Raw genomic sequence first — 26,929 nt, forward strand, 5'->3', positions numbered from 1 at the left:
GCGTGCTAAAGTCTAAAGATTCATTTGCTATTTACATACGACAGCAGGAATTGGGTTTGTTCCAGTTCTTGTGAAAAAAATCACATTATCCAGAAAATAGAGCAGAGCTGTTAAGATCACAGGTTTTACAGAAATCATAAACTTCAGACTGATTTCCAAAAGCAGCACAAATAGACTTTCCCCCACATTATGAAAAATATACAATTTTATCAGTTTACAACCATGCACAGTTTCTTAAAAAGGTCAGTAGTATGTTCTCCCTCTCCCACCCACCTAGTTCCATAAAAGAGGAAAGGTCACTTTTTTCCTTTTTTTTTTTTTTTTAACACTGATTTGTATCTAATAACTTCTGGATAAAAATGTGCCATCTTCAAGGTTGTGCTCAGCAGTTTGTTTTTTTTATTTTCAAGGTGCAATCTGTCACCTGAAGGTGGGTCACGCTTCCACAGTTTGTAGCAATCATGGCGGAACTGGTCCAACAGCACGCGGGTGTGAAAGGTGCAGCCTGGCTGTTCCCAAAAGATTCAGCAGCTGAAAATGAGGACGGAGGATTGAATTTCCAGTTCTCCCCCTCCTAATCGTGGCCAGCTCCGCCCTATCTTTTTTCCCCATTTAGAACCACTGCGTTCTTCGGGACATAATCTTTCAGGTAGTTTTCACCGCTGGCTGTCTCAGGGTATCCGCAAAAACAATGTGAGGCCATTTCCTAGCACCCGAGTCATTCGAAATGTCGTCAGTGCCGTTTTCCTCCAGGAAGACATCTTCTATCTAGCTTGCGCTCCTTGAGAGCTGAATACAGACTCCAGGAGATTTAAAGTATATATGTGCGGGACTAAAACGTCCGGTGTTTCTTCCTGTTAGAAACACACTACGTCCTTAAACTCGGGGGTGAAGCCACAGCAGTCTGGTAGAAAAGAGATTCTTCCCCGAGAGCAGAGAGGCCCTTCAGTCAATCAATCCATCGATCAAACCAAGGCATTTAAGAGGCTCGTTACCACCGGCTCCGGTCGAACAGCATGTCTGAAATAAAGGTGCTTTTTCTCCCTGGGAGGCCCGGTTTAGGCTTGCAGATGGAAAGGTTCGAGGCAAGATTCTTCCCAGGCATCTCTCCAAAACCTAACCCCACCAGGATCAGCTGCCTCATTTCCCAGCCCCCGACAGATGACCAACTGGTCAGCCACAACTACGGACATCCCGTGCAAATCTCCCCCCGTCGGCACTTGGAACGGGATCGGGGATGAGCAGTTTCAGGTCAAGGGTCCTGCAACCGGAAAGAGGTACCATCAGTCATCCAAGGAAAAATGACTAGAGGGCGAGGGAGACGCAGCCTCTCCGAAAATCTCGTTCCCAAAGCTGGGCCCTGCAATCTAGCAAATGACCTTTTTAGAAAAAGAATTCCGATTCAGTTATAAAAGCGTCAATTCTGTTGTAGATTTTCCCCAGGGTGCCTAATGGGGGTGGCCTCCTTCTGCACAGCATTGCACCTGTTGCGTCCCCAAATCTGATCTACTTCTGTTTCTCTGGAGCTATCCCTGCCCCACTTTGGCCAACGGAAACGGAGTCCCTCTTCTCACTTAACTTCTCTGTGCCTCAGTTCCCTCATCTGTAAAATGGGGATGAAGACTGTGAGCCCCACGTGGGACAACCTGCTTCCCCTGTGTTTACCCCAGCGCTTAGAACAGTGCTCTGCACATAGTAAGCGCTTAACAAATACCAACATTATTATTATTATTATTATTATCTTCTCTGCCATGGGTTAACCGAGGGCACGGTTCGAACGGGGAAATTGGGAAAGAGGTGGGGAAGGGATGGCGGCAGGGGTGAGATCGGGGCTAGAGCCCAGCGATAGTAAAGTGCCGATCCCAGCACAGTGAAATCACGTGCCTCTTAATCCCACTCCCGTGCCAGGGAGAACAGGATCGGGGTGCTGGACGTGAGTGACCTCCAGGAAGAGGCCCCTCCTTCCAGCCCACGCTACCTCTCCTCCGGCTTCTCTTTCTCTGGCCCCTTGTGAGTTCTGGCTTCAGTAAGGGAGCCGGCCACCCTCCTACTCCGCTGAAAGGCCTCGAGGCTCCCACCGGGAGGATTCAGAGCCGGTTCCCAGAGGGGCTTGGCTTCGGAGGAAGCTAGGCCGCGAAAGAGGCCCGCTTCTGGCTGCCGCGGTTTTGGCTGCCCCCGTTTGAAGGCTCATGAGCTCTTCGGGGGACTGAGTTGGTTCTGACTGGAAGTCTGGCTACTAGAGAGGTAAGAGAAAGGCCAGGGTTAGGGGGAGAGCCTCTCGGGATCTGATTTGCCCAGGAACCTTTTCCCCCCACGGAAAGAGCTCCCGTCAAGGATCGTGTGAGGAAGGAAGGTGCCCGGCGGCGGGCGTGAGGAGCTCAGAGGCCACCAGTGACGACCTAGCAGACGCAGGACACACATCCATCGTGTGAGGTGCCTGGCTGGTGGCTCGGCCGGTGGCGGCGGCGAAGGGAGGACAAACCATTCTTTTCGGCCTCTTTCATTTAAAATAAAGCTTCGACGGCAGCCCGGGTCAGCTCTGCCGGCCTCTGCACACCTGAGGCGGGTGGCTTTCCATTTGGGTGGGGTGGGAGCTCTGAAGCTGCCAGCCAGAAGTGGTGGGAAGGGAGGGCACCTGCTTGGGACATTCTGACGAAGCCCAGCGGAAGGGAACGGCCATCTCATACTAAAGAGAGGCGCTCTCAGAGCTGACCGGTAGCATCAGCCATAGGAACAGGATGGGAGATCCTTTCTTTTCAGCGACAGGTTCTGCATGGAACAGTGTCCTCGGGTACCTGGCCCAGAGCTCGGGGACACAGGAAGTTGCTGGGCTCACACTAGCGCTACCACCCAGCATTTCTTTCCAGAAAAAGGAATAAGAGAGAAAAGCCGCAAACACATTTCCTAAGTGTGGGGGACGGGGTGGCACTCCCGGGGCCAGGTGGAAGGAGGGTCTTACAGTTCTCTCTCTGGGGTTGCTTGAAGAGCAGGCCTGCCCAGGAGCAGGGGGATGGCTCAGATTACCCCAGGAGGCCTCTTCTGGGCTGCGGATTCTGGGGCGTCGCCCGCTGCCGTGGCCTCATCCTCCCTGGCATTTCCTGAAGCCCTCCGGGGCAGCCGGAAAGGCCAAAGGAGAGATCGGAAGGTTGGGGGAGGAGGCCGGTCCGCTACGGCAGTGGAATGGGACCGTGCGTGTCTGGTTTTAACCGCCTGCTTTGCAGCTTTGCAGAAGCCCCGGTGCCCTCCGACGGCTCTGGGTGCACACGGTTGATCCAAGCGGGAGAGAGGCCCGAGGGGGGGCCAGGCCGTGTCCCCGATCTGCTCCCCCTGCCCCTCGGCGTGCCGGGCAGTAGCCGGGTTCCTGCTCCGAGGTCATCGGAGGGCGGTCCGTCCGAGCAATGTCCGTAGCAGGATCCCACGGTGTCCAGCCGGCGGTGAGAGGGAAGCCGGGCCGGGGGAGCCCTTCCCCCGTGGCCCCTCCGGGACCCTGAGAGGTCACACCCGGTCAGTCCTCAGAGCGACGTCCTCACAGCGGCCCCTTAAACTGGTTCCCCGAAAGGTGCTGGCGGATTGAGGGTTTGGAGCTCGCCGCGTCGCCCAGCTTCCTCCAGACGACCTGTGGGAGGGAGAGGTGAGTTCAGTGGGAGGTCTCTCTGCTGAGGCAGGGAGGTACCATCTCTCTCTCCCTCCCTCCCTGTCCCACTTCCTTCCTCCTTCCTTCCGCCCGGGCTGGGCCGGCTCGCGGTCGGCGGCTGGCATTGACGTCGCCGTGCACTTCAGCTCACCCTTTGCCGCACTGGCGCCTGGAACATTCGTCGCTGCAGCTTTCGTGTCAATCAGCCTCGCCTCTCTCCTCTCAGGCCAAGCTCTGGGCTGTGTGGGCTCTGCCCTGGCCTACCCGCCCACCTGCCTGGCGCTCAGCATAGTCTAGGGGCCTCCCTGACCATCGGTCAAGGGAGGCACTGAGACCCAGAGCCTCGGGCAGTCCCAGCCGAGGGGTAGCCACCAGTGAGTCACGCTGGAAACCAGCACAGACGCTCCCCTCTCCCCCCTCGGCACACAGGGAGGGGGGTGCTCCTGAGAGCTCACCGTATGCCACCTTCCAATCAATCAGTGGTACTTACTGAGCGCTAACTGTATGCAGAGCACTGTATGGAGGGCTTGGGAGAGCACATTACAACAGAGTTGAATTAAGTACCACAGAGTTGAGAAACAACACGGCCCTAGTGGATAGAGCATAAGTCTGGGAGTCAGAAGGATCTGGGTTCTAATTCCGGATCCCAAGGGCAAGTCACTTAACTTCTTGGTGCCTCAGTTACCTCACCAGTAAATGGGGATTAAGACTGTGAGGCCCATGTGAGATACTGGACTGTGTCCAACCTGATTAGCTTGTATCTACCCCAGTGCTTAGTACAGGGCCTGGCACATAGTAAGTGCTTCACAAATATCATAAAAAAACAAAAACCAAAGAGTTGGTAGACATGATCTCTACCCTCAAGGAGTTACAGATTAGACGGGGAGACAGACATTTAAATAAATTATGGTTAGGGGAAACAGCAGAGTATAAAGATATGTACATTAGTGCTATGGGGTTGGGGGTGGGATAAATGTCAAGGGGTAAAGATGGGAGTGAATAGATGGGGACAGGAAGGGCAACCAAGAGAGCTGAAGTGCTCTTCCCCTGAGCCCCCTCCTCTCTAGGGTGGTATGAGAGGCCAGTCACCTCCAGATCCATGTCTGGGGCCGAGTGACCGGCAGGGCACATCTCCCCAATCCTCAAACACCTCCACTGGCTGCCCATTCCTCTCCGCATCATGTACATACTTTTCAGCGTCGACTTCAAGGCACACATTAAAACCTCTCGCCCTACCTAAGCTCGCGTCTCTCTCATTATAACACAATCCTCAATCTTTGCTCCTCTACAGAAGCAGCGTGGCGTAGTGAATAAAGCCCGGGCCTGGGAGTCAGAAAGTGGGTGGCGTCTGTTGGACATGAGGAGGGGATGAGCAAGGAATCCATGGGGAGAGTGATGGAGTTGAGGCACAGTGAGTAGGTTGAGAAGCAGCGTGGCTTAGTGGAAAGAGCACGGGCCTGGGAGTCAGAAGGTCGTGGGTTCTAATGACGGCTCTGCCACTTGTCTGCCTGTGACCTTGGACAAGTCACTGCACTTCTCTGGGCCTCAGTATGTCATCTGGAAAATGCAGATTGAGACTGTGAGCCCTTGTGGGACAGGGACCGTGTCCAACCTGATAAAATGGAATCTATCCCAGCACTTAGAATAGCGCGTGGCACACATTAAGCACTTAAGTACCAGAATTATTATTATTATTATTAATGCCAAGCTAATAATAATCATGGTATTTGTTAAGTGTTTACTATGTGCCAAGCACTGTTCTCAGCGCTGGGGTCGATACAAGGTAATCAGGTTGTCCCACGTCAGTCTTAATAACCCCATTTTACAGAAGAGGGAACAGAGGCACAGAATAGTTAAGTGACTTGTCCAAAGTCACACAGCTGACAAGTGGCGGAGTCGGCATTAGAACCCATGACCTTCTGACTCCCAGGCCCGTGCTCTTTTCACTGAGCCACGCTGCTTCTCAACCTACTCACTGTGCCTCAACTCCATCTCTCTCCCCATCGACTCCTTGCTCATCCCCTCCTCATGTCCAACAGACGCCACTCTCCCCTTCCTCAAAGCCCCCGTTCTATGAAGCCTCCCCTATCTAATCTCTCATCTCCCCACTCCATTTCCTGCCCTTCTGCATAACCTCACCCACTAGCCACTTGGGTTCTCAGCCCCACTCTCTCCCCATCAATCAGTCGGTCAATGCTATTTTTAAACACTTACTATGTGCACGGCATTCATTCAAAGCCTGCTGTTGGGTAGGGACTGTCTCTATCTGTTGCCGAACTGTACTTTCCAATCGCTTAGTACAGTGCTCTGCACACAGTAAGTGCTCAATAAGTATGACTGAATGAATGAATTTATTGAACGCTTACTGTGTGCAGAGCACTGTACTAAGTGTTTGAGAGAGTATAAAAGAATTAGCAGACATGTTCTCTGCCTATAACGAGCTTAGTCTACCGGGAATTGAGAGTCTAGAGTCTACAGTCCCCTGCTTACTCAGTACCTATGTACATATCTAAGCTTTCTTGTTTTCCCTAACATTATTATTATTCTCATCAAGTGCCGTCAAGCCGTTTCAGATTCCTAGCAACTCCACAGATATACTTTCTCCAGAACATCCTGTCCTCTGCCATAATCCACAACCTTTCTAATGGTTCTTCCGTTACTCTTATGGTCTCTATCCATCTAGCTGCCGGTCTGCCTCTTCCACGTTTTCCCTGGACTTTTCCTAGCATTAGTGTCTTCTCCAGAGAATTCATCCTCCTGATTATGCGTCCGAAATTTGCTAACCCAAGTCGAGTCATTTGGCCTTCCAAAGACCACTCTGGCTTAATTTGCCAAAATCCATTTGTTTGTTTTTCGGACAGTCCATGGTATTAGCAAAGGCCTTCTCCAACACCACATTTCGAAAGAACCGATACTCTTTCTATCCTGTTTTTTCACCGTCCAGCTTTTGGATCCATACATTGTTACTTGAAACACCACAGAGTTGACAATTTGTAATTTTATGGCAATTGTTACATCAGCACATTTTGGGTTTCCCCTACTTGTTATTTATTTTAATATCTGTCTTCCCCACTGGATTCTAAGCACCTTGGAGGCAGGGATTCATTCATTCAGTCGGATTTATTGAGCGCTTACTGTGCGCAGAGCACTCTACTAAGCGCTTGGAAAGTACAATTCAGCAGTCAGGAGAGACAATCCCTGCCCGCAACCGGGCTTATAGTCTAGAAGCGGGGAGACGGACATCAAAACAAGTAAGCAGGCATCGACAGCATCAATATAAACAGAATTATAGATCGAGTATACCAACTCTACTGTGCTCTCCCAAGCATTTAGCTCAGTGTCCTGTACAGAGTAAGCATGCAATAAATACTACTGACTGATCTCAGAGGAGGCCCAGCGTGGCTCGGTGGCAAGAGCCGGGGCTTGGGAGCCAGAGGTCATGGGTTCTAATCCCGGCTCCGCCACTTGTCAGCTGGGTGACTTTGGGCGAGTCGCTTCACGTCTCTGTGCCTCAGTTACCTCATCTGTCAAATGGGGATGAAGACTGTGAGCCCCATGGGGGATAACTTGATTACCTTGTATGTCCCCCAGCACTTAGAAGAGTGCTTGGCAAATAATAAGTGCTTAAATACCATTATTATTATTATTATTATTATGAGAAATACCCCCGCACCCCGCAATGAGAGCTCGGGAATGAAAGCTGCTCTATCAGGCCGCTAGATGGTGCCTGTGACCCAAATACAGTCTAATACATCTTCAACCAAGCACAGCCGTCTAATCAAACTACAGCTAGTTTGGGTTCAGTGAACCAGGTAACCCAAGGTGAGATTTTTGTTTGTTTGTCTTTTATGGTATTTTTTAAGCGCTTACTATGTGCCAGGCCCTGTTTTGGGCACTGCCGTAGACACACATTAACCACTCATTCATTCAACCGTATGGATTGAGCGCTTACTCTGTGCAGAGCACGGCACTAAGCTCTTGGAAAGTACAATTCGGCAACAAATACAGGCAGTGCCTACCCGACAACGGGCTGACAGGTTGAACACAGTGCCTGTGCCCCACTTATGTACATGTGTACGGGTCATGGGTTCTAATTTCAGCTCCGCCACTTAATAATAATATTTGTTAAGCGCTGTGTGCCAAGCATTCATTCATTAAATCATATTTACTGAGCGCTTACTGTGTGCAGAGCACTGTACTAAGCTCTTGGAAAGTACAATTCGGCAACAGAGACAATCCCTACCCAGCAATGGTCTCACAGTCTAGAAGGGGGAGACCGACAACAAAACAAATCAAGTAAACAGGAATCAATAGCATCAAGCACTGTTCTAAGTGCTGGGGTGATCAGTGTTCCCACGTGGGGCTCCCAGTCTTAATCCCCATTTTACAGATGAGGTAACTGAGGCACAGAGAAACGAAGGGACTTGCCCAGAGTCATCCAGCAGGCAAGTGGTGGAGCCGGGATTAGAACCCACGTCCTCTAGCTCCCAAACCCGAGCTCTTTCCACTAAGCCACCTTGCTTCTCTAAATGAAGCGCTACTGTACTAAGCGCTTAGCACTTGGAATAGTGCTCCATCCCTAACCCAGAGGATGTGGGTGATCCAAAGCGATCAACCAAGAGCAGGTGGTTCCTCTGAGCGTTCTAGTGGCCCTGACAGAGACCGCAAGCTGGGCTGGGCTGGGAGGACTCTGATAATCAAGAAAGGAGTGTCTCCCTTTGAACAAGGGCTTCCTTGTAGAGTGAGAGAGTGACGTTATGTACATATCTGTAATTTATTTATATTAACGTCTGTCTCCCCCTCTAGACGGAAAGGTCTTTATGGGCAGGGTAGGTGTCCGTTTATTGTTATACTGCCTCGCTACCAATGAGGCAGCCAACTGAATGGCCTCTCTAGACATTAAGCTCGTTATGGGCATGAAATGTGTCTGCTAAATTTGCTATATCGTGCTCTCCCAGAGTGTTTAATATAGTACTCCGCATATAGTAAGCACTCGATAAATACCGAAGATTGACTGATTCCTTCAGAACGAGAGACCGGAGGCCCAAGAGGAAACTGCACCAGGTGATGCAAACCTATGGCATGACAACACAATGAGGGAAAACCTTTAGGTGTGCCCAGTGAGGCCGGGATTGTGGGGGCCGCACTGGCCTTTTAGGCCACAAAGGCAGGCACCCATAGGTGACCTTAACTGCCAGTGGTGTCCTCTCGGAAAATGAAGGGCAGCTATAGATGATCACCACAGCAACAACAGTTCCAGCAGGGGATACTTGGGTAGTGCCTAATTAAACCCACACACTTCCTGGGGCAGGGGGAAGAGAAGAGGGAGGGAGGGAAGGAAGGTGGGAGAGAGAGAAGAGAAAGAGGGAAGAAGTAGTAACAATAACTGAGGTACTTGTTAAGCGCTTACTATGTAACAAGCCTTATACTACGAGCTGGGGTAGATAAAGACAGGCAGTCTCTATCGCACAAGGAGCTCACAGTCTACAGATGAGGAAATAGTCCCAGAGAGGTGAAGGGACTTGCTCAAGATCACCCAGCAGGCAAGTGGCAGAGCTGGGATTAGAACCCAGGTCCTCTTTCTGCTAGGCCTGCGCTCTTTCCACTAGACTGTGCTGTTTCTCCCTACAGAAGTGACAAGGAGGTGGTGGTGGGGAAGACAGGGGTGCGAGGCCACATTTTCTAGGTCATTCATTCATTCAACCATATTTCTTTAGCGCTTACTGTGTGCAGAGCACTGTACTAAGCGCTTGGAATGTACAATTCGGCAACAGAGAGAGACAATCCCCGTGGACCCCAACAGAGACAGGGCCCAGGGAGGCCCAAGTCACCAGAGACTTGGCTACCCCTGTCTGAACCTTGAGTTAGACAGCAGGGATGATCCAGATGGACGGGCCCACCCTGGACTATGTCCGCACCAGAAAGGGGCTATCCCTGCCTCCCCCATTTCTCCATTACGAACACTATCATTCATATTCATAATCTCTCTCTCTCTCACAGACACACACATGCGCACACACACTCATCTCCTCTGGCTCACAACACAGCAGACAAATGGTAGGCTTGGGATTAGAATCCAGGTCCTCTGATTCCCAGGCTCATACTCTCTCCGCTAGGCTTCCACTAGGAAAGGGAAGCAAGGAAGAAGAGAGAGAGGGAAAAAGCGATTTTACAGCTAACCCAAGAGGCCACGAGAATTGTTCCAACACTCTGTGGGTGCCAGCCCCTTTGGGGAGTAGCGGAGTCAGGAACCCACGAAGCCATTCCCTGAGACTTTACTCTCTTCCCCTCCTCTACCAGGAGCACCCTCCCCCCCGCAACCTCCAAGAGCCCTTCCTGAATCCAGCAGGACCCCGTCCCGGGCGGAGGGCTTACATTGCACATCTCACGGACGATCGCTTTCTCCTTTTCGCTCAGGTCTTCCTCATAGCTGTCTTGCAGCTGCCGGTCCAGATTTTCGTGGACTTCCAGGACCTGGAGGGAGACAGTTCAAGATGATCAGTGGGGCTCTGTATCTTCTCAGTCAACCTTCTCCAAGTCAAAACGGCTCCCTCAACTCCAGGACCCGCCCGGTCTGGCACCACAGTGAAATCCCTCCCCGCCGTGGCCCACGGCTTGTACCAACCCTAGCTGCATTGTGGGAGCCATACGCTTCGCCCGGCAGGGCGCTGAAGTGCCCCCGGGGGGGCTACCTGGGGCCAGCTACCTGGATGGCTGGACGGGACTGATCAGGATGGCTGGACGGGACTGACCGAGGTCCCTGAATGAGAGGCCTTCGGGGCCAATTCCCACAGTTGCAGATCACAGAGAGCACAGGGCCCCAGTGTAAGTTCATTGTGGGCAGGGAATGTGTCTGTTGTTATACTTTACTCTCTCAAGTGCTTAGTACAGTGCTTTGCACACAGTAAGTGCTCAATAAATATTAATGAATGAATGAAACGAACCAGGTCTACATTTGCCTACATCCATCCATCCATCCACCCATCCCTCAGGGGACCGGGCAGACCTGTAGGCACCTACATGAAAATAGCCTGTTGACTCTGAAAAGTGAGTCAGATCAATTCAGTCCCCAGCCCCGTGGTGCCAGAGCCCAAACTCTGGGCCCGGGCAGCTCGATGCCATACTAGCCGTGCCCACTGAGCACCCATGCAGGGCCCCACCCTGGCCCATCACCAAAAACATGACAGGATGGCCAGTCTCAGAGCGGATCCTTCTCTTAGAAAGCTGTTCCCTTCACCTCCCCCTCATGTGACTTAATTTGAAAGAAATTCACAACTAGTAGTTCAGGGAGAGTGTGGGGGGTGCTACTGAAGGACTTTCCCACTAAATGCAGGTCAACTCAAAATAATCTTAATCATTTTTCTCCTGCCCCAGCCCCCTCATCCCAACCTCAGGCTAGGAGGGGTGCAGGGGAGAGACGGGGACAGGAGTCATCGCTATGATGTTTGAGGGAAAGGTGAAGAGGGTTGTCAAGGAGAGACAACAAGCCACCTCCAAAAGTAAATGCTTTCTGTCTTCTCGAAGGCAATTATAACTATTCTGACCTCACTGCTTCTCAGCACTAGGCCAGAGCACAGAACTGAGGAGACCTGGGGTCTAAATCCGGCTCTGCCACTTTCTTGCTATGTGACCTGGGGTAAGACACTTGACTTCTTTAATTGAGGTATTCAGTACTTCATCTACAAAGTGGAGATTAAACACCTGTTCTTGCTCTCTCTTAGACTGTGGGCCCCGTGAGGGACAGGATTATTCTACCGTACTGCATCTACCACAGTGCTTATCACTATGTTCACACAGAGTAAGTGTTTAGCATAGATCACAATTATTATAATTACTAGCAGTAGTTATGACATTTATTGTTTATTATTGTTACTGTATTTGTTAAGTGGTTAGTATGTGTCAAAAATTGTTCTAAGTACTGGGGTAGATACAAGATGATCACATCAGACATAGTCCCTGTCCCACTTGGGGCTCCCAGTCTAAGAGGGTGAATGGCTCAGAGCACTCATTCATTCAGTCATATTTATTGAGCGCTTACTGTGTGCAGAGCACTGAACTAAGCGCTGGGGAAGAACAGTTTGGAATTAGACACAGTTCTTTGTCCCTCCTACTACTGGCATGGCTGGGCAGGTGCAGGCTGCACATCTCCTCTGCACACAGTAAGCGCTCAGTAAATACGACTGAATGAATGAATTCTCTCCATCCAGGTGTACTGGGCTCCGAGGAGAGTTCTGAGCCTGGTTCTACCTTGAATTCTGATTCGTGGAGCTATGAATACTTCACTCACAAGGGTCCCTCTTGCCTTTCACATTCTCTCTGCCTTGATTCAGATGGATACCTTGATACCAAAAATTTGCCATGCCCAATGGGTACCAAGATACTTGAGTTGAGTCCTGGTTTCCATTTCCTGGGCCTCTGCCAACTCAGCCCGCTACTGCCCTTGGGCTTTTCACCCTTTCACCCAGCTCCTACAGCGCTATAGGCATTCCTGGGTGGGTCATGGAGGGGATGGGGCGAAGGCTCTGGACTAGGGGTGGCAGGGGACGGGAGGACCGGGACAGCTGGACGTACCTTCATGGCGTGCACTACCGCTTCCGGTTTCTGGGCCGCTGGCCCATAGCCCGTAGCCGGGGAGGAGGGAAGGTCCGCAGGCCCACGGGCGGGACCCTGCAGGGAGGCAATGACACCTTTCAGCTCTCTGAGAGCATCCTAGCACTGCAGGGGGGAGTGGCGACCCCCACCCTCTTGAGCCAACACAACTTGGGCGGGGAGAGAGAGGAATTCCGTCCCCCCTCAGGTCAAACGTCGTCAACCCCAGGTTCTCCGCCATCAGAAGAAGGGGGTGGGGTGGCACGGGACCAGGCACCAGGAGACTCTACACCCCGAGCTTCCCCCTACCTCACCCCTGGCCCACCCAGCCCTTCTCCAGGATGGCAACAAGAAGAGTGGCGGGCCCTGCTCTAGGGAGAGGGCTGAGACTGTGCCAGGAAGGAAGAGGGGTGCGCTATCAGAAAAATATGCTACACTGTACCTTCCTCAAAGGCAGGGATTGGGTCAAGAACTCTACTGTAGTCTCCCAAGTGCTCAGTTCAGGACTCTGCACACAGTGAGGGCTCCATAAATACCACTGAAAGGTTGATAATCAAGAGCTGATCACACCTGCATCTAAGAAAGCCATGGTCTGGACCACAAGCTCCTCCTCTAGGCTTCAAGCCCCTCGAAGAGGAACACAACTTCTACTTCTTCAACAGAGTGCTCCCAACCAGCTATTCCAGTGCTCAGCAGGCAGTAGGGAATCAGCTTGCTCCCTCCTATCTTATCTCGCTGATTTCCTACTACAGCCCAGCCAGCACACTACACTCCTTTAACATCATCCTGCTCACCATACCTCGAGCTTATCTTTCTCACCACAAACCCCTTGCCTACATCCTCCCTCTGGCCTGGAACTCCTTCCCCCTTTCGTATAAAACCGACCACCTCTCTCCCCTCCATCAAAGTCTTATTAAAATCACACGTCTTCCAAGAGGCCTTCCTCGACTAAACCCACATTACCCTTGCTCCTTCTCCCTTCTGTGTCACCCCTGCACTTGGTTGTAAACTCTTTAAGTACTTCATTCACCCCGTTCTCAACCCCACAGCATTTATATGCAGAGTCATAAATTATGTTCACATCTTTCTCCCCTTCTAGACTGTAAGCTCCCTGTGAGGAGGGAACACGTCTACAAAGGAACACGTCTACAAACTCTGTTGTGTTGCACTCTTCCAAGTGCTTGGTTCGCACAGTAGGCGATCAGTAAATACCATGATCGATTGTACCCCGGGGCAGTAGTTGGAATAGTGGGGGAATGGGGAGACATTCCCACAAACCCCAAAACCTTCACAGCCCCTGCAAGAATTGGGTTGCAGGTCACTCATCAGCTCGGAATCCTACGTATCTCCCTGCCCGGGCCGCCCTCACCATCCAGGCTGCCCTCCCTGTCCTTGACTCCCTCGCCATCCTCGATGCCTTCGCCGACCGGGCCGCCCTTCCCGTCCTCGCTGCCCTCCTGGTCCTCCCTGGCCAGGCCACTCCGCCTCATCCAGGCCAGCCTCCCCATCTCCCACCCAGGGAGCTGACGGGCTCCAGGCCACGTCTCAGCCTGGGCTCCAAGGGGACCCATTCTCACGTTGTGCAGGGCGTCCTGGTACTGAGGCAGCGCTGACAGCTGGGACTCGGAGTGGTACGGGGAGAGCCCCTTCCGGAGAGTCCTCAAATCCCCGGACACGGACTGCTGGGGAGAAAGAGAGAGAGAGGAAGACAGAGGAGAAAGAGAGAAGAGAAAGGAGAAAAAGAGAGAGTGTTAAGCAAGGGCTGCCCCTTCTGCCTCATCTGCCACCACCCTCCGTTCATCGGGCAAGTTGGGTAATTTGCCTAAGATCCCACAGCAGGGAAGTGATGGCCTGGGGATTAGAACCTTGGGTCTCCTGACACCCAATCCCGTGCTCGTTCCACTAGACCTTAACTGTCCCTGTCCCTACCTGTCCCTTTACAGTCCTCTGGTCCAAGAACTTCACCCTGGGCCATTTAATAATAATAATAATAATAATAATAATGATGATGTTGGTATTTGTTAAGCGCTTATTATGTGCAGAACACTGCTCTAAGCGCTGGGGTAGATACAGGGTAATCAGCTTGTCCCATGTGAGGCTCATAGTCTTCATCCCCATTTTACAGATGAGGTAACTGAGGCACAGAGAAGTTAAGTTACTTGCCCACAGTCACACAGCTGACAAGTGGCAGAGCCAGAATTCGAACCCATGACCTCTGACTCCCAAGCCCGTGCTCTTTCCACTGAGCCACGCTGCTTCTGCTCTAACACTTATGCTCATTTCCCACGGCTCATCCTGACTCATCCTCGGACACAACGGATTCCTTGGTTATTATTATGTTATTTGTTAAACGCTTTCTATGTGTCAATGATAATAATAATAAATGTGGTGTCTGATAAGTGATTACTATGTGCCAAGCACTATGCTAAGCGCTGGACTAGATATAAGGTAATCGGGTTGGATGCAGTTCCCACGTGGGGCTCACAGTCTTCATCCCCATGTTACAGATGAGAAAACTGAGGCACAGAGAAGTGAAGTGACTAGCCCAACTTCACAAAGCTGACAAGTGGCGGAGCCCAGATTAGAATCCAGATCCTACTCAGTCCCAGTCCCTTTTCACTAGGCCATGCTGCTTCTCAAAATAATATGAACTTTAGGGGTAGATACAAATTAATTAGCCCCTGTTCCCTGGCTACCCCTGGAGGGCGTAGGATTGAATCCCCTTCTGATAGATGTAGAAACAAAAAAGCAGGGTGGCCTAATGGAAAGAGCACAGGCCTGAAAGTCAGTGGACCTGGGTTCTAATCCTGCTCTGCCACTTCCCTGCTGTGTGGCCTTGGGCAAGTCACTTAACTTCTCTGTGCCTGAGTTACCTTATCTGTAAAATGGGCATTAAGACTGTGAGTGCTTTGGGGGACACGGATTGGGTCCAACCCAATTATCTTTATATACCCTAGCGCTTAGTACAATGCCTGGCATATAATAAGCATTTTATTATTATCAGGCCCAGGGAGTAATAAAAATAATAATAATGGCACTTGTTAAGCTCTTACTATGTGCCAAGCACTATTCTAAAGGTTGGGGTAGATACAAATTAATCAGATTGGACACATCCCTGTCCCACATGGGACTCACACTCTTAAATCCCCATTTTACAGATTAGGGAACTGAGGCCTAGAGAAGTAAAGTGACCTGCCCCAGGTCGCACAAGAGGAAAGTCGTAGAGCTGTGACTGGAACCCAGCTTCTTCCAGGCCCATGCTCTTTCCATTAGACCATCCTGCCCTCCCTCTGTTTATAAAAGGAAGGTGAAATTGATTCCTATCCACCCAAGCCATCTTCCCCACATTTGTCTCCGAACTATATCTTCGTGTCTGGAGCATTGGCGGTTGGTGGGAAGCCCAAGTACTCAGGGAGCAATGAGACAGTTTAAATATTGACATTCGCATTTACCCAAGCCCTGGTAATCAAAATGGATATGGCATGTGGGACCAGGGCCGGCTTCTTTGTTCCTCTGAGTCCCTCTCTCACACTGAGAACCTTAAATAAATATTTTGCCCAGCAGGAAATGCTGTTAAGTTTCCCTCCCGACCCAAGAAAAACACACCTGAAAATGATTTAGGAAGGATGGGGGCAGCGTGGAAATGACTCCGCTCCACTGCCCGGAGGCCAGACTCAAGACAAAGGACATGCCAGATACCGGGGTGGATAAGGGGGTTTGATCCTGGCCAGGAGGCCCCACGGATTGATGTGTCAAGCCAAGTCCCGGTGGGCTCTGGGGGATTAACGAGGACAGGGTTCTCTGGGAAGAGGCTCTCAGGGGCTTTGTAGTTTGGTCACGGGTGGAGGATGGGGGCGGGGGGGATGGGATGGGGGGCAGTCAGAAGAGGCCGCCTGTAAAATGTCTGCGGTGGCCGCGCTTCCACGCTTCAGGAACCGCCCATCAACCTCGCGTCCCGAGATTGAACCGACGCCAGCGTGGCCCCAGGGACTTCTGCGTCTTGCTCCCGGCAGAGATGCTATTTTCCCCTTCAAGAGGCCGGGAGGAGGCTCTCCACCGGGGCCATAAAACGGGATGGAACGCGCCTCAGAAATCAGCGTGGCTGCCCGTCCGTCTGACAAATCAGGTCCTCGGCAAGGCCCGCCTTGAAGGACCCCGCTGCAGAGCCCGGGCCGGGAGAGTCACCCCGGGCCCGGAGAGGCTGACCCGGCCTGGCCTCGGCCCGGACTCCGGTCACTGTCCAGGGTTGGATATTCCCCTTGCCCGGTGGATCGACCGTCCTCGCTGCGTTATGAGCTCCCCGAGGGCGGGGACAACGTCTCCGATCGTCAAACCGTGGCTCGCCTGGTGCCCAGTCATTAAGGCCGGCACCCGCTAAGGCTGGGGCTCAGCTGGGGCTTGGCTGTTCGGGGCTCCCCCCAAGCTCCGATGCCACCAGGGATGGGTCCGAACCCTCTGAGCTGCCACACATAGACAGCCTTCCCACCCCTCCACCACCTCTGATAGAGCCTCATCCAGCGGGATCTGGCTTTACTGGGCCTAGGGGCAACGCGACCAGAATCTCTCCCCATCTGCCTCTGCCCCGGTCCCTCTCCTCTCCCACCTCACTTCATTCACAACCCCCGCCTCAGGCTTGGGTTACTCCCCCTTCATCAGCCCCACACCTACAAAAAATGAGGGAGAATGTCACCTATATCTCCCTGCCTCCCAAGGATACAAAGAGGCTCCAGAAAAGGGCACGTCACAGAAATCCAAGACCAGACACACAAAGCCAAACGTCACGGGACATTAGTCCTGCAGGGACCCTCCACGTCTTGCCAGATCTCGAGGGGGCACCCTCAGGAGAGAAGGGTTGGGGGGTCTTTCTCAGATTGATTGGAAAAACAAAGCCCAGTGGATGGGCGGGGGGCGTACCACAGGCCACGGCTGTCCTTCGCCCAGTGCTGGACTCGAGGCTGGGCTAGGTTAGGGGTGGTTAGGTTAGGGATCCCAAAATCGCTCCCCTCCCCGAAACCTCCAAACACTTCTGCCACTACTGAGTCCCTTTCAGGGGCCAAACCAGCTTCCTCGACGCAAGGGGTGGGAGCCTGAGGGGGGTGGGGGGAAAGGGGGAAGGAGAAGAAAGCCTTTTTAATTAACAGAATGCAATTACCTCCCGTGTGCTCTTTGTTCATTTACAAACATTTCCACGTTCCCAGGACTTCGTTTTCCAGCCATCGAGCGAAGCGGGAAAAATGTGAAATCTCTCATTAACTGGCAATCTGACTAATGATGCATCAAAATGAGTAACCATTATTCCACTTAAACCCAAATTAAAAATCCTGGTATTTGCATTGTCGGTTCCCGCTCACAATGAAATCCCTTATTACCTTGCCCAACGTTCATTACCGAAATGAAGCTTAGTGTTAAATTGCTCCGTTGGCCGAGCCGGCACTTCAAGCCTCGATCTCTGCTCTGTGCCCGATTCCGTCGCAGTGTGATGGCGGACGGGCCAGCGACGGGAATAAATCTAAGGGTGCATCAAAGCGGGTCACTTTTCCTAGGTAGACGGACCGCTGACCCGTCCCCGGGCCTGCGAGGAAGGGGAGCGATCTGGTGGCTCAAATGCAGAGTGACTCCTGGCCTAGAATTCTCCCAAATGAGGCTGGAGAGTTTTCTGGAAATATGATCCCCACCTCCTTCCCAACACGCCGGTCCGCCCCACTGATCCAGTTCCTGGTCCACATGTGGCCACAGACAGCCCATCCTCAGGACCACCATCTTCACGGAGCGGTCGGCATTACCGCAAGCCCACACCTGGCTGGAGTCACTAATTCCTTTTCTTCTCTCTGGCGCCCAGAAGCAGACAGCCCCCTGCAGAGCACCAAACTGCCTGCACTCTGCTCCCCATGGGGGGGTCCAAATGGGGCAAAAGGAGGAGAGGGAAGTGGAGTGAGAAAGGGAAGAGGGGGAAGGAAGTCGGTGGCATTTTCCTCAATTAAAAACTTCTTGGAGGATTTTTTCCCTATAGAGCACTGCCCTGTGGAGAAAACCCCTGATTACACTGTCAATTTAAAGATGAGCAAAATAATGGAAAACCCCTTTAAATTTAAAAACAAGTAATGGTTCCCCTTCTCCCTTCCATCTTCCACCCCAACTTTGTTGTTGCTGCTGCCCGAGGAGGCCAGAGCATGATTCACGTCTCCCTGGATGATGATTTATCACGATTATTACGATTACTAATATTTACTAAGTGCTTACGAAGGGCAAAGAGCTGTACATAGCGCTGGGGTGATTTTCTGGAAAATCAATGCAGACACTTCCCTATCCACAAAGTGCTCACAATCAAGGTGGGCGAGGGAAGATGCTTATAACAATAAGCAAATAGCCCAGGGCATATTACAAATGGGGTGAAATTCACCAAACCAAAAAATCTGCAGTAATTTACAGAAGTGAAACGGTGGTTGGACGGTGAAGGCTTTGTTTACCTCACTGTTCCTGGCAGTCAGGCCTGGGGGAGAAACCGTCAAAGCCTTCTGCCGTTCCAGAGGGTGGTCAGGGGGCTTCTGTCTGCCTTGCCCACTAAGGCCAGGGGAAGGGGGAGCAAGGGGAGAGGAGAAGGACTCATTAGCCACCATGAAAAGTAGCCAGCTGGGAACAGCCCTAACCCTCAGGTCACCCCTCTTCCCCTGGACGACAAAGCTCCTGGATTTTTCTTGGCTTCTCCCCTGGGATGCAAGGGAGGTGATAATTCCCCTCTAGACTGTAAGCTCACTGTGGGCAGGGAATGTCTCTCTTTACTGTTGCACTGTACTCTCCCAATCGCTTAGTACGGTGCTCCACACACAGTAAGTACTCAATAAATACGATTGAATGAATGAATGAATGAATGAAAGAACGAAGGGTGACACTGTCCTTATCTGAGGGTGCTAAGTTATGGTGGGAGTCTCAATGGTCTTTTCTTTAGTCCCGTGACATGGAACAACACAGTGGGTCCAGGGGGAGGTAAGAGAGAATTCAAGTGAGGAACTGGGGGAGAAGCTGAGGGGAGGGGCGAGACGGGGAGAGGAGAAGGGAAACTAACAGGGCCTTACTTTCGCCATACTGAAGCCCAAGCCGGCACAGAGAGGAGGGGACCCCGGAGTCCTCGCCGGCTGCAGAGCCTTGGGCTGACGCCAGAGCTCTAGGGATGGGAGGTGGTGGCCGCTGATCAGTTAGGCCAAGCCCCACCCCTGAAAAGCAGGTTGTTCTGATTTTATGGACCGGAAATGGAACCTGGAGAAGTCAAGCGATTTGTCTATGGTCGCACAGGGAAGAATCCAGTGCTGAGACCACTTCCTTGAGCCCGAGTCCCAGGCTAATCTAAAATGGGGGTGATGCTTCCTTTATGAGAGGACAGGAACAGCAGCCAGACCTGTTAACATGTTGGGTCTGGGGCTCCTGAGCGGAGACGGAGTCACAGCAATAAGATACTGTGGGAAGTTAATTGGGCCGTTGCAAAGGCTTGGAAGGGGGAAGCGCTGCAGGGTCGCCGGCTGTTACAGTCACCTCTCATTTGATTCCATTTTACATCTCCAGCTGAACTCTGCACGCAACCCTCTGGACACTTTGTGGCACCAGGAGGGAAGTGAAGTCATTAGGGAGAAGGAAAAAAGGAGACACTTGGCAGACAAAACCAATCCTCTGCTCCCTCACATTTCCCATTTGCTGATCATTTTCTGAGAGTCTTTCAGCATCAAAGGCTCATGGGAGCTGGAGCAGCCATTCCCCTCCCTTTTCCAGAGATTCCAGGCCAGGGCTCAAGGGTAGGGTAAGCTTTAGGCTCAATCACCTCCCTCCCCGCTCCCTCTTCCTCTCCAGGATGTTTTTGAGATTAAAATACTCCCACTGCTGCTCCTCCAAAGGGAGATCCCCTTCTTTTTTCCCTCCTCCCACCGGCAAGGGCCCAAATCCATTCCTGGAAAGTGGAAGGAAGGGGACTTTTGGAGCAGCGTTCCCTTGGGCGGGTAGGGGCACGGATCTAAACTCAAACTCGGGTCCCGAGACCTCGGGCCTGATCGGAATGGGCAGTGAGTGTGTCTGTTCACTGTTATACTGTACTCTCCCAGGTGCTAAGTATAGTGCTTTGTACACAGTAAACACTCAATAAATATGAATGAATGAATTAGGGATTTTCAAACCATGTGGCGCATCAGCAGAGGCCTGACAATGCCCCAGAGGGAGGCTGTTTTCAATGATGAGATTTGTCCGTTTTCAGGGAGATTGGGAAGGAGAGAAGGGAGATGCTGTTCTAACCAATTCTGCTGAGCAGCGTACGGTTAAATACGGATGATGTCATCTTTGATGTTTAATTGGTAGGGATTTGTCTTCACCTCACCCACCACGTAAAGTGTGAATTCCGGTGGGCAGGGCCCATCTTCAATCTATAGCTCTAAATCCTCTAGTCTGTAAAATCTTTGTGGACAGGGATTACCTATACCTATTCAATCAATGACATTAATTGAACACTTACTCTGTGCAGAGCATTGTACATTGTACATTTGGGAAAGTACAATGAGCTCCTTGTACAGAGTACAACCCTTGTGTCAGTAGACACAATCACTGCCTACAAGGAGCTCATGGTCTGCAGGGGAAGATAGACGTTAAAACAGATTAGAGATAGGGGAAATAGAGTAGAAGAATATTTACATAAGTACTCCCCCAAGTGCTTAGTACAAAGCTCTGATTGATTGATTTCCTGTCATTGCTCACAAGTGCCCAATGCTTAGGGGCTCAGTAAAGGTTGGTGCTATTAATGGTGACAAGAACATGAGCTGTTTGTAGCCCAAGCACTGTCTCACTTGTGTTCTCTTTGCCCAAGGGGATACAACCAACTTCTTGCTGAGAGAGAGGACAGCAGCTTGGCCCAAGATGGCCTGGGCCCTTTATTATTTCCAATCACCCATGCTTGGAGTTTGAAAGCTCAATATATAATCTCTCTCCCTCTGAGTTCATTCTTTCCAGATTTTACAAGTCTTGATAAGGACCCACAGAATAAAAACACATAACCCTAAACAGAGGCCAGTTGTGGCTCACAGGTAATGCTGCATCCAGAGTTGCATGATTATTCTGAGAAAACATTAGGGGAACAATGTGGCCTGTGACTTTTAACCTCCTGAACTCTGCCTAATGTAATTGGGTCCCAGCACAAACAGGGAGTGGAGGGGATTGGCATGCACCCTGCTATCTGAAGATCAAGAAAAGACAGGTTTGTTGTCCCATTTTGCTTTCTGGGAGGACAGATGGGAGGTGCAAATTTTCTGCTCACTTAAAGGCATTACTTTCATTCATTCATTCAATCGTATTCACTGAGCACGTACTGTGGGCAGATCACTGTACTGAGCACTTGGGAGAGTATAATATAAGATTAGGCAGATACATTCCCTGCCCACAATGAGCTGTATTTATACTTCTGACACTGACAAAAAGAAAGGGCTCGGAATACAGAAGACAGAAGGGGAAATCAATCTCTTGTTTCCTTGTACTTCTTGAACTGAGAGGGAAAGGGGAAGAATCTGGGGGGAGGGGGGTGAATGGGGAAGACGACCTCCAAGAGGCAATACAGACATTTGATGTCAGTTTGTCTTTCTGGAACTTTGAAACTTCCAACGATTTTCACCCTTTCCAAACGGCAACTAGGAAAACTAAAGGAAGGTTGAGCAGATGAACTTCTCTTTACTCAGGCTCTCCATCACCTTGCCCCCTCCTACCTCACCTCCCTTATCTCTTTCTACTGCCCACCCTGCACGCTCTACTCCTCCGCCGCTCACCTCCTCACCATCCCCCGTTTACATCTATCCCACCGTCGACCTCTGGCCCACGTCCTCCCGCTGTCCTGGAATGCCTTCCCTCCTCACCTCCGCCAAACTCTCTTCCCCTCTTCAAAGCCCTACTGAGAGCTCACCTCCTCCAAGAGGCCTTCCCAGACTGAGCTTCCCCTTTTCCCTCTGCTCCCTCTGCTTCTCCTCCACCTTCTGCTCCCTCCTCCTTCCCCCCTTCACCTCCCCTCAGCTAAGCCCCCTTTACCTCTGCTCCTCCCCCTCCCTTCCCCTCCCTTCAGCACTGTGCTCATTTTTATATATTTTTATTACCCAATTTATTTTGTCAATGAGGTGTACATCTCCTTGACTCTATCGTGATTACGTTGTCTTGTTTTTGTCTGTCTCCCCCGATTAGACTGTAAGCCCATCACTGGGCAGGAATGATCTCTATCTGTTGCCAAATTGTATATTCCAAGAGCTTAGTACAGTGTTCTACACACGGTAAGTGCTCAATAAATACTATTGAATGAATGACTGAACGAAAGGATCCGGGAATCACTGAGTTAAAAATAACAGGACCAAATGTCAGCCGGTGTCCTATCCTGACTGGATGATTCCCAGGAGAGGCTTGTGGGTCCCAGAAAAAGTCCATTTATGTTATTTAAAAAAAAAAAGATACTCTGGAGACCCCATTACACTAAACCATTGGGCTAGCTTCTGAGAGCAGGGGGTTGGGGGTGGGGGGAAGGGGGGAGCCACTGGAAAGGAAATAAGCCAGCCACAACAAGAACAACCATAATGACCTTGGATGGAAATATTCCCCACTGTTTCTAGTTCTAAGAGGAAGAGTTACAGGTCAGACCATGAGCCAGGCAGAAACAGGGCCAGCTTGTCATCCACCTCAGGCCCCATTCTATCTCAGACCCGGGTGCAGGGAGAAACAGTGATGGGTGCACTGCTCGACATCCATCTTTGTGGTACGAGGCAGGCCCTCGGACACCCTGCGCTTTCCCCATAATAGCTCATTTTCCTCTTCACCTAGCCCAGCAGTGGAGCACATCAGGCCCCAGTGGTCCCCTCGGCTCCAGCACGGGACAGGGCTCCTATGCCCTGTTGGCCAAAGGCGCTATCCTCCCCAGGGCACCTCTGGCCTGACAGCTATAGTTCAGACCACCTTGGCCTAAATCCTATCGTGATTATGTTGTCTTGTTTTTGTCCGTCTGTCTCCCCCAATTAGACTGTAAGCCCGTCACAGGGCAGGGACTGTCTCTGTTACCGATTTGTACATTCCAAGCGCTTAGTACACTGCTCTGCACATAGTGAGCGCTCAATAAATACTATTGAATGAATGAATGAATTGCATTTATAAAGTGCTCACTGTGTGCCGAAAACTGTACTAAGCACTTGAGAGAGTACGATATATCAGAGTTGATAACACAACTCAACTGAACATGTTGGCAGCTGAAATTCCTCCCCATCCTACTTGGAAGCAACTGCCGCTGAGGCTGGCGTGAATTCGAGTTCGCCTCACCCTCCACGTAGGCGGTGAGCCTCCTTTGGGCAGGGCCCGTCTTCAGGGCATAACTCAGCCAACAATCCTCCCCATCCTACTTGGAAGCATCTCCTGCTGAGGTTGGCAAGCATTCAAATTCACCTCACCCTCCACGTAGACCGGTGAGCCTCGTGTGGACAGGGCCTGCTTTTAGTCCGTATCTTTTTCAATACTCCCAAACGCCCAGCCGCACTCAAAGTCTATGTGCTCAATGGCACTGGGGCTGAGCAACTGGAGCTCCCTGGCTGTCATCTCTACTCCCTTCCTGTTCAATACCATTGTTCTGTGCTCAGAGTGAGGGCAGGGATGTTGGTCAGTCTCTTGCCCGGGAAGGATTCGGCACCGGATACATCGATGTCCGTGACTTATTTTACACCCTCTGCCTCCGTCCACCTGGGCTCCTGCCTCCGAGTTCCGCGACTCAGAAGCGGCGTCCATATTGTCGAGGCCCTGGGTGAGGAACTCAATTTCTCAGGAAGGAAGGTGGTCCAGGGTTGCCCTGGCAACCCACTCAGGGTTCCGGGGCTTTTTTTTGAGAGTCTTTATGGCATTACATTACGGAACCTAGGTAACGTATGTATTGTAGCTGTAGCGGCTGTGGTTTCTGGGTCAGCGAGAGGTCAGGATGATATTTCAGTGGGTCACCAGTGACCACCCTAACCCTGGGAGATTCCCAACACTACAGCAACAGCTTTCGGCACACAGTGAGCACTTTATAAATGCAATTCATTCATTCATTCAATAGTATTTATTGAGCGCTCACTATGTGCAGAGCAGTGTACTAAGCACTTGGAATGTACAAATCGGTAACAGAGACAGTCCCTGCCCTGTGACGGGCTTACAGTCTAATTGGGGGAGACAGACGGACAAAAACAAGACAACATAATCACGCCAAGGTGGTCTGAACACCAACAGAGTTTGGCTGGGGGAGGCAGGTGCAAGCAGATGCCGAGTTTACAGTGCTTTGCGCCCAATAGCACTCAATAAATACGACTGAATGGATAGAAATAGGGATTGCTCCCAGTATGCTCCATGAGCACCAGGCATAAATGCTCTCACCCTCCATGATCCCGGCCAAAACTTTGAGCTTATCTTATTTGACTGGGTTTTGTTTTAATGTTTCATCACTCCTCTTGTGTGTCTCCAATCCCTTCTTCCTACTTATAGTCATAGACGGTAAGATCATTTTTTAAGGGTATTTGTTAAGTGCTTACTCTGAGAGAGGCACTGTTCTAAGCACTGGGATAGATACAAGGTAATCAGGTTGGACACAATCCCTGTTCCACGTGGGGTTCACATGGTTTAATTCCCATTTTACCAATGAGGGAACTGAGGCATGAGAAGTGAAGTGATTTTCTCAAGATTAATTAACAGACAAGTGGCAGAGTTGGGATTAGAATCCAGGTCCTTCTGACTCCAAGGCCTAGGCTCTAACCATTACAACACACTGCTTTTTGGGAAAATGCAGGAACATGCCTGCTAATTCTGATGTACTGTACTCTCCCATGTGCTCAGTACAGTGCTCTTCACATAGTAAGTGTTCCATAAATACCATTTATTGCTTGATTCAGTGATCGATTGCAAACCGCCTCCCTGAAGGTACAGGAATTGTGTCCAATTCCTACCTGTGTAGTTTCTCCCAGCACTTACCATAGTACTTTTCATATAGTAAATGCTCAATAAAGACGACTGTTATTACTATTACTACTACTGTAGGTTTCCAAGGACTTAGCTGCATCAGACTATAATGATTAGATTTGCTCTCCTGATTTTGTGATTAACAGGGGAGTGGTGGGGGAAAAAGGAAGAGGTCTCTTCCTTTTTTAACTTCTGATTTTTCTTCCTTATCCCTCTTTCCCTTCTGGTCCCTTGCCTCCCTCAAATCTCCCCTTTCTCCAGCCCCCCATGAAAACCTGGCACCCCTACTGGGAGGCAGTGTGGCCTATTAGAAAGAGCATGGGACGGGGGGGGGGGGGGGAAAAGACCAAGGTTTTCACCCCAGCTCCGTCAGTGATCTCTTGCAACCTAGAGCAAGCCATTTAACTTCTCCACGCCTCCATCTCCTCACCTGTACAATAAGGATTAGACACCCACTTTCCCAAATTCTTAAATTGTGAACCCAGTGGAGGACAGGGGCTGTGTCTGACCTGACCATTCTGCATCTGCTCCAGAGTGCAGTACGCAGCACTTTCAGAACTAGCTACTAAATCCTAGAACCACCTAACTCCCGCAAGCGCTTCGCTATCAAAGGGGTGGAGTAATCAAACTGGCAGCCAAGGGTCTGCTAAGAGATGCTGCAGCTCAACTGGGAAGGAGGGAATGCATCCCCAAGTTGGAAGTCTGGGGAACAGAGGGAGTTAGAGGTGGCAGACGGGGAAAAGGGAAATGGAGAAGTGATTGCCGAGCAAGAGGTCTGAAACTGCAACACAGTTTCCCAAACATCACACGTAAAATAATTATGGTATTTGTTAAGCGCTTAATATGTGCCAAGCACTGTTCTAAGTTCTGGGGTGGATACAAGTTTATCAGGTTGGACATGGTCCCTGACTCTCATGGGGGTCACACTCTTAATCCCCATTTTACAGATAACTGAGGCACAGACAAGTGACGTGACCTACCTAAGGTCGCACAGCGGACAAGTGGTGGAGCCAGGATTAGAACTCAGGTCATTCTGACTCTCGGCCCGTGTTCAATCCACTAAGCCATGCTGCTTCTCAATCCCAAAGCATCTCGAAGGGGGGTGGGGGGAGACTTGGAGAAACCATTTTACAGACAGAAGCACAATACATGATTTCAAAAACCTTGCCTGTTGCTGGGGTAGTAAGTACTTTACCACCCACTGCCTTCAATTCAGTGTGGCATCATTGTTCTCCGGTAATTGAAATTGCCTCAGTTCTGACACTTAATGTTTGACAGTCAGTTGTTTGCATCTGGATAATTAAATGGAAGATTTAGTTTGAAATCCTTTGCCATTATTCCAAACCCACTCTCCTCCAGAAGATACCAGCCCTGGGTTCTATTTCTTTCCCTCCTAAATTGCTTTGATTTGAATATTAATCACCTTCCCAATTTTGCTAAATGTCCCGTTCCCCCTGCCCCCCCAGTATATTTAAAACCCACGCAAAAGCAGATCTTGAAGAGAAACTGAAGCTTATAAAAATCCATTCTGGGTAAAAATGGAAATTGTCAACCCTCACATAGGGAAGAGAGATATTCAGACTACAAAGCACCTGACAGCGGGAAGAAGACATCCTATGGTCACAAATGGCTTCAAGCTACCTACACACACAATCATACACACACACACACACACACACACACACGCTCTCTACCTAAAGCTGATTCCTTACACAACTGTGCAGAGGCCAGGTCAGA

At 50.8% G+C, this 26,929-nt stretch overlaps 1 protein-coding gene across 3 annotated transcripts in view; it reads right to left on the bottom strand.

The window, feature by feature from the left end:
* Positions 1–1,694: 1,694 nt before the first annotated feature.
* CCDC85C (coiled-coil domain containing 85C) overlaps positions 1,695–26,929 on the bottom strand; it is a 156,499-nt gene continuing 131,264 nt past the window's right edge. Inside the window, exons 3-6 of one of the 3 annotated variants that reach the window (XM_029076315.2) lie at positions 13,801–13,902; positions 12,206–12,301; positions 10,010–10,108; positions 1,695–3,616 (exon numbers count right to left, since the gene is read on the bottom strand). In XM_029076315.2, the coding sequence (XP_028932148.1) occupies positions 3,527–3,616; positions 10,010–10,108; positions 12,206–12,301; positions 13,801–13,902 (387 nt within the window). In that variant the 3' untranslated portion in view covers positions 1,695–3,526. Of the gene's footprint in view, positions 3,617–10,009; positions 10,109–12,205; positions 12,302–13,800; positions 13,906–26,929 lie in introns of all 3 variants that reach the window. The other 2 variants (XM_029076314.2, XM_029076316.2) reach the window with 2 other exon arrangements.

This window comes from Ornithorhynchus anatinus, chromosome 1 (assembly GCF_004115215.2).
Source record: "Ornithorhynchus anatinus isolate Pmale09 chromosome 1, mOrnAna1.pri.v4, whole genome shotgun sequence".
Classification (NCBI taxonomy): Eukaryota; Metazoa; Chordata; class Mammalia; order Monotremata; family Ornithorhynchidae; genus Ornithorhynchus; species Ornithorhynchus anatinus.